The sequence below is a fragment of the Polypterus senegalus genome, chromosome 14 (genome assembly GCF_016835505.1).
Source record: "Polypterus senegalus isolate Bchr_013 chromosome 14, ASM1683550v1, whole genome shotgun sequence".
Lineage (NCBI taxonomy): Eukaryota > Metazoa > Chordata > Cladistia > Polypteriformes > Polypteridae > Polypterus > Polypterus senegalus.
The window spans coordinates 23,222,044-23,241,520 of record NC_053167.1 but is presented as its reverse complement, the minus strand read 5'-3'; the positions used below and the strand labels follow the sequence as shown (position 1 = coordinate 23,241,520).

Genomic DNA, 19,477 nt, shown 5'->3' with positions numbered 1-19,477 from the left:
CACATTCAAATCTGTTCCTCGCCTAGTCACAATCAGGGTAGGTGGTGGAATTGTCCTTAAGGATGACTCTGCAATTGTGATCCGCTGGGCTGGCTATTTTGAGTAGCTTTCTAAAGCTGATCCTCTGGCTAGGACATATCTGTATCCACAGTTCTTGATGGTGATCCTCCAATTAGCTATGAACCACCCAATCTCACACTAAATTTTACAGGTGGTGTAACAGCGGAGGGTAAGGAAGGCTGCAGGGATCTGTGGCATCCGGGGTGAATTTCTCTAGGGTGCTGGTTAAGACTATCTTCCTTGCACTGCAAGCTATCTTTGCTTCCATTTGTGAGACAGGCATTATCCCAACTGACTGGAAAACATGACATTCACGTCCCTATCTTGAAAGGGAAGGGAGATCTCCTGGATTGCGGCAAAAATTGGGGGATCTCACTGCTCTCTGTGCCAGGTAAGGTCCTTTCTAGAGTCATCCTCCGTAATAACAAATCCTTGTAGCACTCACTGTGGTTCCTGTTTAAAGTGACCCCATCTGCCGTTCTTATATTTGCTCATATTTGGACCTGTGTCCATATTGCAAAAAGTGGGCAGAAACCCTTGCAGCACACACTGTGTACTGAGCAAAAGTTTTGTCACTGAATTGCTGAGGGTTTTGTACGGAAGCGTATTAGGGCCACGGTGAAGAAAAAAAAAATACGGACAAAGTGAAGAAAAAAAACTATATGTCGAGAATAAAGTTGAGATGTTGACTATCCTCGACCTTTTCACTTTAATCTTGACGCTTATGACGAGAATAAAGTCGACATGTTGCTACATAATTTGAGACAGGGGTTTGAGAAAATCTAGTAAATTAAACATTCATTTTAAGATGAAGTTTAGTTTATGATGTTCTACTTTAATGACAAACTATGAGAATAAAGTCAACATGTCAAATTTAATCTCGAGATAAACGGCGAGAATAATGTAGAAATGTTGAGATTAAAGTTGTAATGTCGAGAATGCGTACCTGCCATAGTGCAAGTTTGAACTGAATATCCAACAGGTTCTCCCTTTACCACTCAAAAGTCTTAATGTTGGTAAAAATGCACATTACACCTCTGAAAGAATAATGCAAGAGCTGCTGGATGTCTTAGCATCAGAAATAAAATCTAACATACTGAAAAATATACACACAGAAAAGTTTTTCAGTATTCTGTGTGATGAAACCAGAGATCTCAGATGTAAAACAATTAATTATTTACATTAAATATGTTTGCCAGGTCACTAAAAAGGTCAGAGTTAGTTTTGTATCAACCCGCAATATGATTGACTGCATAGCCAGGGGTGTGGAAATCAAATTTGTTTCTACTTGTCCACGGACAAGTAAACTTAGAAAATCCACTTGTCCGCCAGTTAAATTCACTTGCCCATAAACAAATAACAAAAGTAAAAAATAGTTTATTTTTTCTGATCTCTTTTATTGATACCAAAACTGCCTTCCATTTTAAAACTGAAAAAAGTTCTTTCAGGGAGTAGTATTTTGCCACCTTGCTCTAGAACATTATATAAAAGATCCCCTTATTTTAACTGGCTAATAAACAATGCCTTCATTATAGCTACACTAGTTCTTTTTTCATATATTACAGTTACATAACAGAACACTGTCCTGATTCATGTTCTTCAGCTTTTGTCTTGCAACATCTTCTCCCCAAGAATCTTTACCATCTCAGACAGCATGGGCTGAATGCTGTTCATTTCTGCTTGAGCTGAACTGCATGGTTCCTGGACTGATGGTCCTGCAGAAGTAGATGCTGATGACTTTTCAGGTTTTTTATAAGTGATGTGCCTGTTGCCAGGTGACAGCCAGAATTCCACAGCTGGTCATGGGTCAAACTCTTCTAAAGAAGCAGTATTGAACAGCCCAGCATAACGCTCAACCCTTCAAGCGTTCAGCTTTAGAAAACGCTTTTTCAATTGAACCAACTTTTTTCTTACTTTTAGACTCCTGTCTCTATCTGACGTACTAAACCCCAGTTCCTATCCTTTTTCTTTCTGCACATAACCAATCACCACGATAAGCGTATTTGTGAAATTAAAACTAGTTATAAGCTTAGACCTCTGAATGGATGGCATAATTAAACATGTATAACGAAAATTGTTTTTAAAGTTCTGAAAACTGAGGTCTAGGTTTATAACTAGTTTTAATTTCACAAAGACGTTTATCGTGTGGTGATTGGTTATATGGAGAAAGACAAAGGCTAGGAACTGGGGTTTAGTACGTACGTAGACACAGCAAACATGCAATAAAGAAAAAGCCGGCTCAGAAAAACATCCATTGAATTCTTCGTTCGTATCTCCTACCTCCAGATCACGAACCCAACATTTACACAATATTTCAGTTAAACCTGTGCAATACCCATTCAAATACAGTATCCAGTTTTTTGGAGCCTCGTCACACCTGCCATAAACTTCTCTACACTGAACATAGACCGGAGAACCCCTTAATGCAAGGGAGCAGCACTACAGTCACACCACCGTGCCCCCCGCCACCCATGTCTAATGCATGCTTTAATGCATTTCATCATGAAAAAGATATCAAGTATTTATCTTAGTATTCTGAATGTTCATTGAGCAGGAATATTATGAAGTCAATGTGCGGCGATTGCTGCCGGTGCCTTTCACTGCAAGAGAAAGTCATTTTAAGAAGCGCGCAGAGATTAATAACTAGGTCGGGGAACACTTAATATAAAGCATTTAATGTGCTACATTAATTTATGACGGGGTTTGAGAAAATCTAGTAAATGAAACATTCATTTTAAGATGAAATTTAGTTTGCGACATTCAACTGACAAAATAAACTACGAGAATAAAGTCAACATGTCGACTTTAATCTCGACATTTACATTTTTTTGTCTTCACTGTGTCCGTATTTTTTTCACAGTGGCCTTACTACGCTTCATTAGGTTTTTCAAGGCCTATTCTGCCAGTTTTAATCAAGAAATGATCCATTTCTCATCCGTGATGCTACTTCCTTCAGTTTCAACAACACACATATAGCGAGAACAACGTGCTTACCGCAGTGCATTATGGGTTACGCAGGTAATTCCTAATGACGTATTCGAAATTCAGCAAGAGGTTACATTTCCAAAGAATATTACCGATGATGTCGGGGGGAAAAAAAATAATCGCGTCTAAGTGTAGATTTTTATTGATATTTCATAACATTTGGAAACCATCAGAATGTTTTCTTTATTTTTAAAAAACTGACAGCGCGAAAATAATTTGTTTTATATGAAAAATTCTCTAATCAAAAATGATCTATAGACAGCTCATCAATATTGATGTCACGCAATAAATTTCTTAACTCCTCAATATATCACAACCTACGAGAAATCGCAAATTTCATAAAGGATCAAATGCCTAACAAGCTTTATGTGGCGAAAACAATTGCATTGTAGGTGAAATGACCGCATTTTTATGTAGAAAAAATTAATTTTTAATATATAAAAGTTATCGATTATAATGAAAAACCATCAAATTACATCGTAATGTCGGTATGAAAAAATGACCGCATCTCCAAGCGTGTAAATAGTAGGGTAAAATACTTATGTAAGACCACAAGAGTGCTTCCCCTTTGAAAAATCAGCCATCATTTTGTAAACAATATTGAATACCAATTTGAGACATGAAGAACATGCCTAAGTAAACTGTTTCCATACAGTACATACCCAAATGTTTAAAATTTGAAAGTAGTGGTAAAAATGTGCCCTGCACTGCACATTTAATTCTTTTTTTCTCCAGAAAAATTGCACTTGTCCACGGACAACTGAAACCAGAAAACACGCTTGTCCGACGGTCAATTTACCCGTGTCGGACAAGTCGGGCATTGGATTTCTGCACCCCTGATAGCGGAGACTATAACCAACACACAGAGTGAGACTATAGACACTCTGGCTTGAATTTTATGTTATGTTTTATGTTGCAAAGCAACTCTTTTTAAGTTTTGTGGATATTATACATGGTTATGCTCGGGATATGTCAGCCCATTTCCACTGAATATGCCTTTTGGTTAAACTGTCAGAAAGAAATTTGCATTTGCACTGTTAAATTTTTATTTAGCTTAAATGCACATAAAACATCTGCTTGTTTAAGTGAAAATAAATTGAAGGGGTTTTTTGCACTAATAAAGTTTTGGAGTTGTAAAGTATTTTGTCTCGCGTCAATCATATCGTCAGTTATATCGTTATCACAAATGTTCAAATATATATCGTGATAAATATTTTTGGCCATATTGCCCTGCCCTAATCTCAGACCTTGCCTCTGTCTTAGTGGATTTTCCACCGTTTTCAGTTATTTCTGATGATTTTCTCCCCACTTCCCAAAGATATGTGTTGGTTTATTTGACCAATCCACCTAGGTTGGGTGTGAAACCCAGCCACAGGGGATGCACAAACCAAGTGTGTGTGTTTGTGCTGGTCCCAAGCCCAGATAAATGATGAGGGTTACGTCAGGAAGGGCATCCGGTGTAAAATTTTGCCAAATCAATATGCGGACAAAAATACAAATTTCCATACCGGATCGCTCGAGCCCCAGGTTAGCAACGACCTCCACCAGTACTGCTAGTCAACAGGGTGCTGGCGGAAATTGGGCTACTGTTGGCCGAAGAAGGAGAAGAGGGGGGAGGCGTTTCCGGAGGCAGGAAGAGAGGGGGAAGGTAATGAGAGTGGAACTGAGGGTAGGAACTTTGAATGTTGGCAGTATGACTGGTAAGGGGAGAGAGTTAACCAATATGATGGAGAGAAGGAAGGTTGCTATATTGTATGTGTAAGAGACTAAATGGAAGGGGAGTAAAGCCAGGTGGATCGGAGGTGGATTCAAATTGTTCTATCATGGTGTGGATGGGAGGAGAAATAGAATAGGGCTTATGCTGAAGGGGGTTTTGGAGGTGAAGAGAGTGTCAGACAGAGTAATGATTATGAAGCTGTAAATTGGAGGTGTGATGATGAATGTTGTTGGTGCATATGCCCCACAAGTTAGGTGTGCAATGGGCGAGAAAATTTTGGAGTGAGTTGGATGAAGTGATGAACAGAGTACCCAAGGGACAGAAAGTGGTGATTGGAGCGTATTTCAATGGACATGTTAGTGAAGGGAACAGAGGAGACGAGGAGGTGATGGGTAGGTATGGTGTCATGCGGAGGAATGAAGGTCAGAGGGTAGAGGAAGAGAGCGAGGGCAGAGCCAAGGATCAAATGGCGGAAGTTGGAAAAGGAAGACTGCAAGGTTGAGTTTAGGAAAAAGGTGAGACAGGTACTGGATGGTAGTGAAGAATTACCAGACAATTAAGAAACTACAGCAGATGTAGTAAGGGTGACAGCAAGAAGGGTACTTGGCGTGACATCTGCAGAGGAAAGAGGAAAAGGAAACCTGGTGGTGGAATGGGGAAACCTGTACCGATTAGCTAGACAGAGGGACCGAGCTGGGAAAGATGTGCAGCAGGTTAGGGTAATAAAATATAAAGATGGAAACATACTCACAAGAGAGGAGAGTGTGTTGAGCAGATGGACAGAGTACTTTGAGAGGCTTATGAGTGAAGAGAACGAGAGAGAGAAAAGAGGTTGGATGATGTGAAGATAGTGAATCAGGAAGTGCAACGGATTACCAAAGAGGAAGTAAGGACAGCTATGAAGAGAATGAAGAATGGAAAAGCCGCTGGTCCAGATGACATACCTGTGGAAACATGGAGGTGTTCAGGAGAGATGGCCTTGGAGTTTTTAACCAGATTGTTTAATGGAATTTTGGAATGTAAGAGGATGGAAAGTAAGAGGATGCTTGAGGAGTGGAGAAGAAGTGTACTGGTGCCGATATTTAAGAATAAGGGGGGTGTGCAGGACTGTGGTAACTACAGGGGGATTAAATTGATGAGCCACAGCATGAAGTTATGGAAAAGAGTAGTGGAAGATAGGTTAAGATGTGAGGTGATGACTAGTGAGCAGCAGTATGGTTTCATGCCAAGAAAGAGAACCACAGATGCAATGTTTGCTCTGAGGATGTTGATGGAGAAGGTCAGAAGGAGTTTTATTGCTTCTTCGTGGACCTGGAGAAAGCATATGACAGGGTGCCTCAAGAGGAGTTGTGGTATTGTATGAGGAAGTCAGGAGTGGCAGAGAAGTACGTAAGAGTTGTACAGGATATGTACGAGGAAAGGGTGACTGTGGAGAGGCCTGCAGTAGGAGTGACATGCATTCCAGGTGGAGCTGGGATTACATCAGGGATCAGCTCTGAACCCTTTCTTATTTGCAATGGTGATGGACGGGTTGACAGACGAGATTAGATAGGAGTCCCCGTGGACTATGATGTTTGCTGATGACATTGTGATCTGTAGCGATAGTAGGGAGCAGGTTGAGGCAACCCTGGAGAGATGGAGATATGCTCTACAGAGGAGAGGAATGAAGGTCAGTACGAACAAGACAGAATACATGTGTGTAAATGAGAGGGAGGTCAGTGGAATGGTGAGGATGCAGGGAGTAGAGTTAGCAAAGGTGGATGAGTTTAAATACTTGGGATCAACAGTACATAGTAATGGGGATTGTGGAAGAGAGGTGAAAAAGAGAGTGCAGGCAAGGTGGAATGGGTGGAGAAGAGTGTCAGGAGTGATTTGTGACAGACGGATATCAGCAAGAGTAAAAGGGAAAGTCTACAGGACGGTAGTGAGACCAGCTATGTTATATGGGTTGGAGACGGTGGCACTGACCAGAAAGCAGAGTTAAAGATAAGATGCAATGGGTTTGAGAAGGATGGATAGGATTAGAAATGAGTACATTAGAGGATCGGCTCAAGTTGTTCAGTTGGGAGACAAAGTCAGAGAGGCGAGATTGCATTGGTTTGGACATATACAGAGGAGAGATGCTGAATATTTTGGGAGAAGGATGCTAAGAATAGAGCTGCCAGGGAAGAGAAAAAGAGGAAGGCCTAAGAGAAGGTTTATGGATGTGGTGAGAGAGTTTATGCAGGCGATAGGTGTAACAGAACAAGATGCAGAGGACAGAAAGATATGGAAGAAGATGATCCACTCTGGCGACCCCTAAGATGAGCAGCTGGAAGAAGAAGAAGAACCTAGGTTGGGTATGAGTAAGTAGGCATTTTTGCACGAGTTTACCCTGTGATGAACTGGTGCCTTGTCCAGAGTTGGCTTATACCTTACAGCAAATGCTGCCTTTATAGGTTCTGGGCCCTGAGGGCTTGAATTGGACATAGTGGGAAAAATGTTTCAAGGATGGATGAATGGATGCATGCAAATGTATAAGTGGTGGTGGTAAATTCTCATTTGTCTTTTTTGAGGACAGTTGTAATTGAAATGTTGCATTTCTCAGATGAGAGTCTTCTATAGGTTTAACTTGTAAGTTTTTATTTCGTACTTCAAACCCCTGAGGTTGTGGGTTTTCAGTTACACTGTTAACACTGTGTGACCATAAGCAAATCAATTCACATACCTGTGCTCCAATGGAAAAACAAAAAGAACTGTAAACACTTGTATATTGAATTTTGCACATCGCCTTGGATAAAGGCATCAGTCGAATAATAAACAGTGATAGTAAAAATGTCAATATAGTTTTCATTTTGTTGCTTAAGATGGTTTTAATACTGTCCACTAGATGGCAGTGGTGTTTTGGCAGTCTTTCAGCCATCTCACAATGGCTGGATATCAAACATGGCTTTTTGACAGATTCCCTTCTTTATAGGGGACCTCAGGCCAAAACTAGTTTATGTATTGTTTTTTTTTTTTTACCTGAGGCTTTTGTGAAAGTAAAAATGTGTATTTAGTTTATTCCAAATTTGCAATCAAACTAACACCATGTACGTATATCAAATACAAATACAGCAATTTTGATAGAGCTTTAAGTCTATGTTTAAGGTTTTATTGTTATGCATTTTTGGGATAGCAAGTTTAAACACTTTTATTTTGCACCTATCCATTTGCTGTACTGTACATCCATTTGGCACTTGTTGATTGAAAAGTATACAAAACAGTAAATTTCTGTCAAATCTTCTAGATATTGAACTATAGATAGATAGATAGTATAAAAATAGTTTCTCTTCTCTGTATTTAAAATAGTTATTAATTTATATTGCATATTTTTTTTGGAGGACCAGTAAACGTATAGCTTAACTACCACCTCTGGATTACTAAAAATTTAAAGGTACTGCTAAAAAGAAACAAGATGTTCCATCAGGGATGTAGAACTGAACCTGCAAACTGACATCCATGTTAATTGGTGGGAAGTATAATGATTTTCAGCTGTCAGACCAATTTAGGGAATTAAAATTGCTTTATGGATTGTGGAGCAGAATATTAGACTGAAAGCTAGAGCTAAAAGTTTTTCATTGATCACGTTGATATAAGAGTCTACAACAAGCTTGAGTAAATGCAAAGACAGGAACAGACAGAATAAACAGGTGTCTACATTGGTACTGCACAAAACATCTCTGGTCATGGCCAATATTTGACTGTATATTCAAGGTGTCTTTGGATTTAGAATTTATGCCCAGTCTCTGTAAACAGTTCAGTGCTATACCAGCTGCCTTAACTTCTTGCATACCGACCTACTTTGAGAAACTGATTAAGAAGGTGTTGGTAAACATAAATCTAAATCTGTTTGGACCTTTACTAATGTTACCCATAGAGCAGCGAAGGTCATGGCTATATGTGAAAGGTTATAACTTTTTTTTTTTTTTGACTGAGGATTTTTTTTTTCCTCATTTTCTTTTGATGTCATCCAGGCTTATGGTATTTAAGTTGAAAAGCTTATTGGCAATTTCTGTTTTGACTCTGGATTTATTAACTAGTTGAACACAAAAGGGGTAATATGCAAATATCTTTTCTAAACTAGTTTGTTCATTGTCTTTTCTTTTGTTTATTTCGTATATAACTAACTGGCATATTTCACACAAGGGCAGGCATATATCTTAAAATTGGTTGATGTCTTTGTCATTAAGTACATTACATGCACACACAACTGGGTTAAGGTGAATAACCCAGTTAAGTAAGAAACCTGGTTTCTTTAGGATGCACATTTACATTAACAAGTCATTTTATTGATGTTCTTTTTTGTCATAATACTCCAGCATCATCAAACTGCACAAAAAAAAGAGTTAAAACTTCATCCATCGGCCACCGTGCATCTGAAAATAAGAATGACGCCAGTGATAATTCTCTTGTGTTTTATAAGTTTGTTTAGTAAATCTGACGCTTACTTTATAGGCTTCTGTTATCAAATTGCACACAGCACACTCTTTTCTGCATGGCTGTGCAGTTGGGCCCAGCAGAGGACCTGGTATGTGTACTTCTTCCCTTTCACCCAGTGCTTCTGTAATAACAGTAACACAGGTATTTTTTACTTCAGTTAGGTAAAGTGTTACGTTAGGTTACGCATTACTTTAAAAAGTCATCCTACTAGGTAATGCACATTACTTTTAATGTTTTACTGTACTGCTGAATCATACCTGTTAGAAAGAAGGCAGACTCAACACTGTCGGACTGTAGCCATCCTCAGTTTCCAAAGTTGCAATTGTTGCCATCAGATTAGCACTTTTAGATTTCCCAAAGTTTAAAAGCAGTAGATTTAAGACCTTTTATTCCCCTATTCTGCTTCTACTGGCTGTAGGAGACTTAGTGAGCTCTATTTATAACCTTATCTGTAAGAATCATCGGTGTATTTTCTGATTATGATAATGAATAACATTTAATGTCTTCTGCCATTATTTCTTGTAATGTGAAAGATTTTTTATTTGTATATTTTCTACTGCAAACAAATTCTCATTTTGTATTATAAAGTCTACCTGACATAACCTAGACTTTTCCCTTTGCTTGTTTCAAATTCTGAAGCTTCATATAAAAAGAAAGGGAGAGAGGATAATGGATTGTGTCACACTACCTTCTGCAATGTGTCTATGTTTATGAGAAGATCATCTCATCACTTTTTAAATCATATGTTAAAAGAATACAGCTGTTTAAAGTATGCACTACGTTTAGTTAAAATAAGTTAAGCATTTTTCCATCTCACCTACAGCCGCCAACGGCCAGAGAACACCTAGCTCTTGCTTTGGGACAAGGTCTCAATTCAGAGGTGTCACGCTGCAGCCGCGACTCCCTTCATTGTTCCAGTGGGTATAGTACTCAAACGACAACACCATCATGTTCAGAGGACACAATCCCTTCTCATGGTGAGTCCCAACTAATGTGCACCTTTGCAGATGTCATTTCACAAGTCTGCTGTTTATTAGTCCTGCTACATCCTAATTATGCAGTAAACTTCATAATGTCAGCAGTAGTGAATGATTTTATGCTAACAGATGTATATATTTATTTTTTGAATATTTTATCTTTCTTAACAGCTCTAAAGAAAGATTCATCTCTTCATGGTATGTCTCTAATTTGCCTTTGTCTTTGTGAGGTGTGCTTGGTTTTGTCACATTGAGTGAACTTGTTGCTCATTTAGTTACAGTGATATAAATAGCTTCAAGATTTTGTTTTTAGCAATTCTGATAGGCTTTTTGTTTTTATTAATTGAAAATTTAGTGATAATATTGCTGTTTTTTGGAGGCAGTAGTCTATATGCTTTCAGTCTTACCAACTGAGTCCAATTTTGAAATTTTATTTACTTCTATTCCATTCTATCATATTCTTTTATATTCAGTTATTGATGATTCCATAGTGCGTTTTCAGGTGCTTCAAAATGTGGCTTTTACTGATTTTTTTTTTTTTTTTTTTTTTTTTGTTTTGGCCTCTCACAAACATTAATTCTGTTCCTCCACTTTCTGAGGTCTCAGGAATCCTAGAAGAAAGACACAGTCTTACGTTGTTTGCCCCATTGTTGATCCACTTCCTGTTAGAGGAGTACTTTGAGTTTATGATTGAAATCCTAAGCTTAACTTGCTGTATTACATCATGACATTGGCTTAGTTGCTCAAACCTTGGCATTTTCACTGCACTGCTTGACTCGGGTCAAGCTTGCCAAGCATGCGCATTGAGTGCTGAAATATGCAAAAGGTAGAGTTAGTTGCCTAGTTTGTAAATCTGCTCAAAATGTTTCACTTATGAACAGTATGTCTCAAATGAACCAAGTACCAAAATAAGAAACAAACTTAATATTTAATGTAAGACAAAATCAACAACAGTAACACACTATTGAGGGTCTGGCCAAATGCACATTATGCCTGAGCTTGCCCAAACATTGTTACTTCATGTTGAGTTGGGACATTTTTTTCCCCAGAATTTTTATACAATGCCACAGAAATTAAGCTTCAAAGAAGCAAATCTGTTATATCTTAAGTAAATTTGTTGAATTACTAACATGATCACTGCTTACCTATCTTGAAAATAAAAATACAAAGTAATGATAATCTGTTATGAGCAAATTGTATACAGCCTAATAATTCTTGGAGCTTACATATTATTTTTGCATCAGTTTTCTCTTTCATTTCTGATCAAACCTGTAAGGCTTTCAGGGTAGGCTAGCTCTTGCTAGATTAAATTGGATTAATCAGGAGTGAGAATTATTTTTCATTAATTCTGAATAGATTGATTCCAGAAGTAAGAAAACCCAAAACAAGAACAAGCAAGCTGAAATTTTTAAACTTGTTTCTGTCAAATAGTTTTTTTTTTTTTTTTCTTTCAGAGAAATTATTATTAAGTGTGCTTTGGACTATTGTCAGTGAATTTAAAAATGTCTCAGTACTTAAAGTATTGGTTAATGAATTATGTAGTTATTGCTCTAATATTGTGGATTATTTACATGTTCTGCAAATCTGTTAAGGCTTAGTGATATACTACTCTTATTGCAAGGTCACTGTAATGCACTCTTTTTGTTTTAACAGTTGCAGATTACGACTACATCTCTCTACACGGGGTGGAAGAAGTACCAGATCATTCTGATTTTGACAAGTCATCTACCATCCCACGTAACAGTGATATAAGCCTCAACTACCGCAAGATGTTCCAAGCTAAGCGACCAGCCTCTACTGTCAGTCTTCTTGCTGATCCCGAACCTTTTGTACGCCCTTCCCATGTTGCAACTATTCGCCGCAAGCCTTCAACCAAGCCCACTTTCCGACGTGGCACAATCAGTGGGGGTGTACCAATCCCTATTTCCACCCCACAGGTGCCCATAAAGGCATCACATTTTTCTGGAACTGAAAAGAATGTTATTGGTGCTGGGCGTACTGGCAGTGAAGAGTATGTTGGCACGCCTGTGGGGCAGGTAGAGCTTGTGCACGCTAAGCAGAACTTGTGCACATCAACACAGAGTCTGAGTGCAATCAGCACCCCTTATTGCTCTTTTATACCAAGCCAGATGCACGGGAGCACTGACCAGCTGTTTAGTGGTAGTCGACCATCTTCCTATCTGCCACCACAGCGCCACTTACCAGTGAGGTCTCCAACTACAACTAGCATCAGTGAGAACAGGTGCTTTGAGTTATTAGAGGCAAGCCACACACAGTCTCTTCCCACACAGTCTTTGGTGGGCCAGGAAGAACCAGCAGATAGTGGTGATATGCTGACCATGATCCGTCGTGGTGTCCGGCTAAGGAAAACAATCACTAATGACCGCTCAGCACCACTGATCAACCTTGGACCCCAGGCTAATTGAGTAGATGTGAGTTTAACTGAAAGACGCACATTAAACACATGCTGTTTTGATTTAAAAAGTTTTCATTTTTTTTCTCGTTCTCAGCAGTGATTACTTTATAAAAGCTGAAATGAAAACTACAAAACATAGTGGGGAGAGGTTTTTCTTTTAGTCTAATATTTAATTTTTTTTTCTGGCAGTATAAAGCAATTTGCTGTGAAATGTCAAAGTAAAATAATTACCTGATTTCCAGTGTAAAATTCTATGTTTATATTATTGCAAAGAAAAAAACTTGCTTACTTAGACCATTGTCTTAAAATAATTTTAGTTGTAGGAGCATTTGTACATATTAGTTTATTACTTTATGTGCTGAATTTAAATTTATAATTTTTGTTATTTTCCTCTTAGTGCCATTTTTTTTTGTATTCAACTCTGCAGCACTGGTATCCTCTAATTGCTGAGTCGCTTGCCTCTAGAATACTTGTATTATAAAATAATAATGAGAAAGATCCTGGAGAACATGAAACTGAACAAAACAAACTATGCTAGTAGGAAACGAGTAGGTAGTTGGATGTGGAAGCCCACATTATGGCTTTTAAACACCATACAGTGCTTGAAAGTTATATGGCTCTATGAACTTGATTCTGATTTGTGACAGGAAGAGGAATGTTTGACAATCGATATAATTGACAGCTACATATCGGCACCTCCCTGCACTCCTTCCCCAGTCAAATTTTTACTTTGCATTTTTTGATGAAGGTTTGGTCATCCTATCTTTTATATTATAATATATACTCCCTTCTGAGCATTGTGGTTTTGGTGACCTTTCAAAATTCTAATCACTACCACCACATAGAGGTAGGTGCTAAAGAGGTTTTGGGAAAAGGGATGTAATAGAAGGGATTCAGCCGTACAACAAAGTGAACTCTTCACCAAGCTGCAGTGTACTTATCTCATCTTTGTGTTATCCTTTTTCTTGTTATACATACTTTGTCATCCATTACTTGTTTATCTGACTGTAATAGTCTTATTACATTTATTAATCTCTCCTTTCTACTTGTAGTCATGGCATATATTCTATAGGTTACTCTTTGTGTCCTAGACATTTTATTTTTGTAGCATTCACATGTTGTCCTCCCGTTATTTTTATTAATCTGTCAACCACTTTCCCAGAAGTCCACAGACGTTCATTTCCAAATGGTCCTCATCTATTTTTAAGCTCATTTGTCGTATTCATTAGCATTTGAGCTGTGCTCATTTTGTAGTGAAGAAGAGTTTGTGTATAGAAACCAAAGAAGTGGGTTATAGACTATCTATTATCTTATATTTTTCAATCAAGGAGCCTGTGACTTAGTGAAACTATTTTGTCTTTAGTTTGCAGAACAGATTTTGGCTCTCTCCCTTTACTACTGGTTTGATGAAATCTAGAAGATAAAACACAAGTCTGAATAATTTACAGTTTATTGAAACATGAAAGATTTATACAGTATCAATGTTCATGCCTGCTATCAAAGGTGGCTGTTCTCATTAGGCTTGACCCATCAACTCACCTTTTAGCAACAAATGCACAAGTTCTGCTAAGAGCTCCAAAGCACAGTTTCTAGCAATTTAGTTGAACTGTAACGTACACCAGTGACCAAAAAACATGCTTACCTTAAGTTTTGGCATATTTGTCACCAGCAGGTAATTAACCCTTTACGGAGAAATGGGAAGTGTTTACTTTTTAACCTTTGTCCTATATAAATTCATAATTTGATAACTCAGAAGGGAGAATGGCCAGCCAACTTGCAGAAATTTGACTTGGGGTTATTGCACTAAAACGTTCCTCACATTGCTTTTGAAATTTCACTTACATTTGAACATTGGTTTGCATGAGGTTACTAAGATAGACCTTCAGGTTTTGTGTTTATTTTATTTTATTTTTTGTCTTATTCTGGAATAGAAATGCTAGATACAAGAAAACAAACTGCCTAATTAAAGCCTTTAGACCATTCATTTGGGAAGCCCAGCTGGTCTGGGCATTAGCATATTAGAGCAATGTTTTCTGGTGAAGGTGGTCTTGATATTTATTCTCAGGTTAAATGCGGCACAAAACAGTTATATAGAAATAGGCATATTTTGAGAAGTTTCCAGTCTTTGATCAAATTCCTGCATGTACTTAAGTATACCGATTGAGTTCAAAATCAAGGTTTTCTGGATCAAGCAAGAGATAATTTCTATTCAGGGATTTCTACCATGTAGATGCCCAGTTAGAAACAGCATTTCCTTGTGTCCAAATAAAATATTGCACATTGCTGAGTAACAGGGAGAAGAATAATCCCACTCAGACTAGCAGGAAGTGCACAGATGTGATGCACAGCTCAGAACAAGTTAGGAGATAATTTTGCCTTGGAGGTACCTCAGTAAGAATGAGTAGAAAGTATTTAAAGTGGGATTAGTTGCAATTATTTAACACTGACTGAGAGTTTAGAGAAAAGCTGATTTACCTCCATTTTTACTTTACTGTTGTTGCAACAAAAGTAGATGACCTTTCCAATTCACATAATAAGCAATGTTATTTATTTTAGTAAGTTTTCACAAAAAAAAACAAATCAGCTTTTCAGATATTTGTCCACATTTATTTTCCTTGAATTCCATTTCTTATAGAGTGATATAGGGGATCAGATTTGTGGTCTGTTCATTTGAAGGCATTCCTTTCGCTTTGCAGTCATTGTTTATTTTTTCCCCCTGTATTGGTTTCATTTGAGGTTTGATCTTGGCCTTGCCAGCCCAGTACGTGTAACAGTTTTTGGATGATAAGTTTCATTACTTGGGAATGCAGGGTTTGAGGGATGGCTGAGTTTGACATTTAAGATAAATTAACCTAAATTTGCTTTTTCTGAAATGTGAATGGGCCTTATTGCCATTTATAATCCGCGGAATACATTTTGCCATTCTTGGAATACATTGAAGCAATTTCTTATGTTTTGGGAGTTTTGGTTTTAAAAATTGTAAACTTTAGAAGCTTTTGTATTTGTATTCAAACAGAAATATGACGAAAGGGCCAATGCTTGTATAAAAATGAAAACTACAGCAACCCTCGTCTGTTAAGAAGTGAAGCTTTTGAACCAGTCTGACATCTCAGCATTCATTCAACAATCTTGGAATTTATCAGCTGTATACAGAGTTGCAGTCTTCACCATTATAATAAACTAATGGATGGGTGGGGGTGGGGCGTGATTTCTGACAGGGTGATGCTTTTTTTATAGTTTACATGTTCATCTTCTGAAATGCCAGCTACCAAAGGTTTATTTTGAGGTTTGCAGAAAAGAAAGTCTTTAATGTTTTATTATAAGTAAAAAATATATAAATATATATATACATATATATATATATTACAAAGGAGGAGTTTGGTTTCGTCCATAAGAGTGCTTTGTTATGCGGCTACAGTGTTGCAGGCTCAGCCTGCCCAAGTATTGAAATGCCGTTTCTTTCGAAAACCTATGTATACTCCTTGTAAGAGAGTTGATCTCTCGACTGTAAATTTTATTTTCATTGTACATTATAAGGATGTTTAAATTTTGTCTTTGTGTAGTGAAGCTGCAGCCTTAAATTAAAGGAATATGGGGAAAATCACTTTGTGTTTGTCTGTATTTGTTCTTCTTACCACTGCCACATTTTTTGAGACTATCTGCTAGCACGACTGGATTGGTTGTGATGAAAAACCCTATTTTTGCATGATGAATAGAATTTATGTATACTTTTCTTCCTTTTTTTATAGTGTCCCATATGTAATAAGATATTCATACAATGGATTGCTAACAAGACAATGCTGTAAATCAATAAATAAGTAACATTATTTGAAAGGTTTGTTTTACAAGATTCACTACCACTTAAATAAACATTTAATGTACAGTTAGCATCATTTGTACATGACATTAGTCTCTAAAATCAGCAAGTATAAACTGTTTGTTTTCCTAATGTAATCAAGTATAACTTAAAGCTTTAGGAAAGGTAATTTGCTGCTAACATCATACATACTGTCAGAATACAACGTGTAAAATATGTAATTGATATGGCAAGGGTTATAGCACTAAGAAATCCACAAATATAAAGAATTCACAACATTAAAGGCCATAAATAAAGATATGTGTAATAAAATGGAATGACACAGGGGAAAAAGTAGTGAACACACTTAAGAAAAGGTAACACCAAGGCAAGGCAACGTAATTAGTTAGAAAGTTAATTCCACCTCCAATCTGTGCAAATTGAAATCAGCTGGGTTATTACATATTGATGGACCATAAAAATGTGTTTTGCTACAAAGGTGTTACACAGGAAACATCTCATGATGGGTAAAAGCAAAGAGCTCTCCCAAGACCTTTGCAATCTGATTGTTGAAAACCATATCAATGGAACTAATTACAGATGTATTTTAAAACTATGGAATTTTCTAGTCGCACAATTGGAACCATTATCTGCCAGTGGAAGGAACATCACTCTACCAAACAACTAGCCACTTCAGTATTTCTCACCAGGGAGTCAGAAGAGTAGCCCAAGAATCAAGGTCTACTCAGAAAGAGCTCCGGAAAGACTTGGAGGCAGAAGGGGCAATTGTTAGAGAAAACAATAGGCAATGTACTCCACCAGCATGGTCTCTATCTGTGCTCACCCCTCAAGACTCCATTACTGAAGAAAAGACATGTTGAAGCTTGTTTTAAAGTTTGCTACCCAACCTTTGGACAAGCCTATGAAGTACTAGGGGAATGTAGTCTGCTTAGACATGACCAAAGTTGAACTTTTTGGCTATCATACTACACATCATGTTTGGAGGAGGACAGGAAAACAATCCAAAACATACAGCAAAGGAAATTTTAAATTGGTTTCAGATAGAAAAGGCAAGTTGTTAGAATTTGCCCAGAAAATTACCTGACTTAAATCCAATTGAACATTTTTGGAAGGAACTAAAGATCAGGGTTTGCAAGAGGCCCTCCTGGAATCTTCAAGATTTAAAGACAATCGCTTTAGAAGAATGGGTCAAAATCACATCTGAGCACTGCAGGCATTTGGTTTCTTCATACAAAGTGTTTAGAAACTGTCATTACAAACAGGGCTTGTGCACTAGCTATTAAATTAGGTTTAATTAGGTGTTCGGTACTTTTCCCCTGTGTCATTCCAACTTATTACACATTCCTTTATTTATTGGCTTTAATGTTGTAAATTATTTATTTCTGGATTTTTGAGTTAATATCAATATTTGGTGAGAATTTCATGTAAATAGCCTCGTTGGAAATTAATGTTGATGTATTCAGTACTTATTTCCTCCACTGTAAATATAAAAGTGGGATATTTAATTAATTGCACGTGTGTGCACAGAAACAATAGTATCAGCCAAGTGCTTCATATAGTAGATTATAACAAAAGTTTTATTAAGCTGTACTTGACTAGAAATTTATTTATAATTATGTCCTTTCTTTGGACAATTCTAGAGGGCATCTTTCACATACCAAATACTGTTGGAGTCACTGTCTGCTCACAGAATGTGTCTAGAAAATATCATATTTCTAAACTCTAGGTTTCCCTGGTCCCCCATGCAGGTCCTCCAGTATTGTTGCCATTAAAGCAGATGGCATCCGCAGTTTGCAAGGAAATTAAACCCATTTCAAATGACATGAATTGGTGCTCAGAGCTCTGAAAAAAAGAACTGTTTCATCCTGCATAATTAACAGCTTTTTTCCTATATGACAACCACAAAAAGACATGAATTAGGATATAGGTAAGTTTTGAAGCACCAAGGAAAATTGCCATTTGTGCTAGCACAACAAAACTAAAGTAGGTAATTTTTATAACATGTATTGTCAATAAAAAGTTTTCTAAAATTGAGCATAGTGTTTGACCCTAGAAATAAAAAATGCATGTTTCTAGGTGTCAGAAATGACTTGAGTGTAGTGATTTTTTTGAGTTTTTAGTTTATCAGGTAGTTTGTATAAAGTTACATTTATATATTTTTTAATTAGTCTCAACTAGTCTTTTACGTTTTCCTGTTACCAGCCACAGACTGTTTTCATGATGGATCCTGCTGAAGGTATCTAAAGGCCTGTGGCTAAATCAGCCTTGACCAGGTCTCCACGGTAACCAGCAACTTTGTTGATGGCGGGAGGTATAGCGCTCCAAAAGAACAAAGGAGGAAGTTAGAGAGTAATGGAGCTTGCAGAACACAGGCTTTGTGATCTGTTTAAACAATAGCCTGTACAGGCTGGCTAACAATAGCCATTACCTTGGAATTTAGTGTGATTTGCACACCCTGCATTTAACCCTGCCAGAGAGCTGACAATGCTGCTTGCTCAGTCGCTCTTCTTTTTAACAGCTGATGACATGCATGTAAAACACAATTATGATCTGTAGATGGGCCAGAACAATTATTCAGATGACCCCAGGGGTGCTGCTGATCAGAGGTGCCCTTCCCTGTAGGTTTCACATTCTTCCTGGTTCATCTGTTTTGAGAGGTCATAAGAATTTCTTTATGGATCATTGGTTAGTAGATTTTTTTTTTCTTTCTTTTGTCAGTTCTTGACTTTTTTGGAATGTTTGGAAGCAGTGTAATTCAGCTACAGCAATGTAGTATTATGAAAATAATGGCCACCCCATTGTTGAAACACCCTTTGAGTAGATGGCAGCACTAGTAGTTTACACTCTTACTTCTGTAAGTTATATTTCCTCGAAGGTAGGTTTACAAATGGGTCATGATTATTCAATTTCTCCCTTAATGTTTTGAGTCAATCAACTGGACACTCTCTGGCTGGTGGAGTTTTCATGTTCTACCCATGTCTGTGTATGTTCTTCCTCCCATATATAAAAAATGCATGTTGGGTTGTCCTCTCTAAATTGGACAT

The 19,477-nt window shown here is 37.5% G+C and overlaps 1 protein-coding gene across 2 annotated transcripts in view; it reads left to right on the top strand.

Moving 5' to 3' along the window:
- mtss1 (MTSS I-BAR domain containing 1) overlaps positions 1-16,220 on the top strand; it is a 228,949-nt gene extending 212,729 nt beyond the window's left edge. For both annotated transcript variants that reach the window (XM_039735777.1, XM_039735776.1), the window contains 3 exons: positions 10,047-10,200; positions 10,372-10,398; positions 11,854-16,220. In XM_039735777.1, coding sequence (XP_039591711.1) covers positions 10,047-10,200; positions 10,372-10,398; positions 11,854-12,626 — 954 coding nt within the window. In that variant the 3' untranslated portion in view covers positions 12,627-16,220. The remainder of the gene's footprint in view (positions 1-10,046; positions 10,201-10,371; positions 10,399-11,853) is intronic.
- Positions 16,221-19,477: the final 3,257 nt, after the last annotated feature.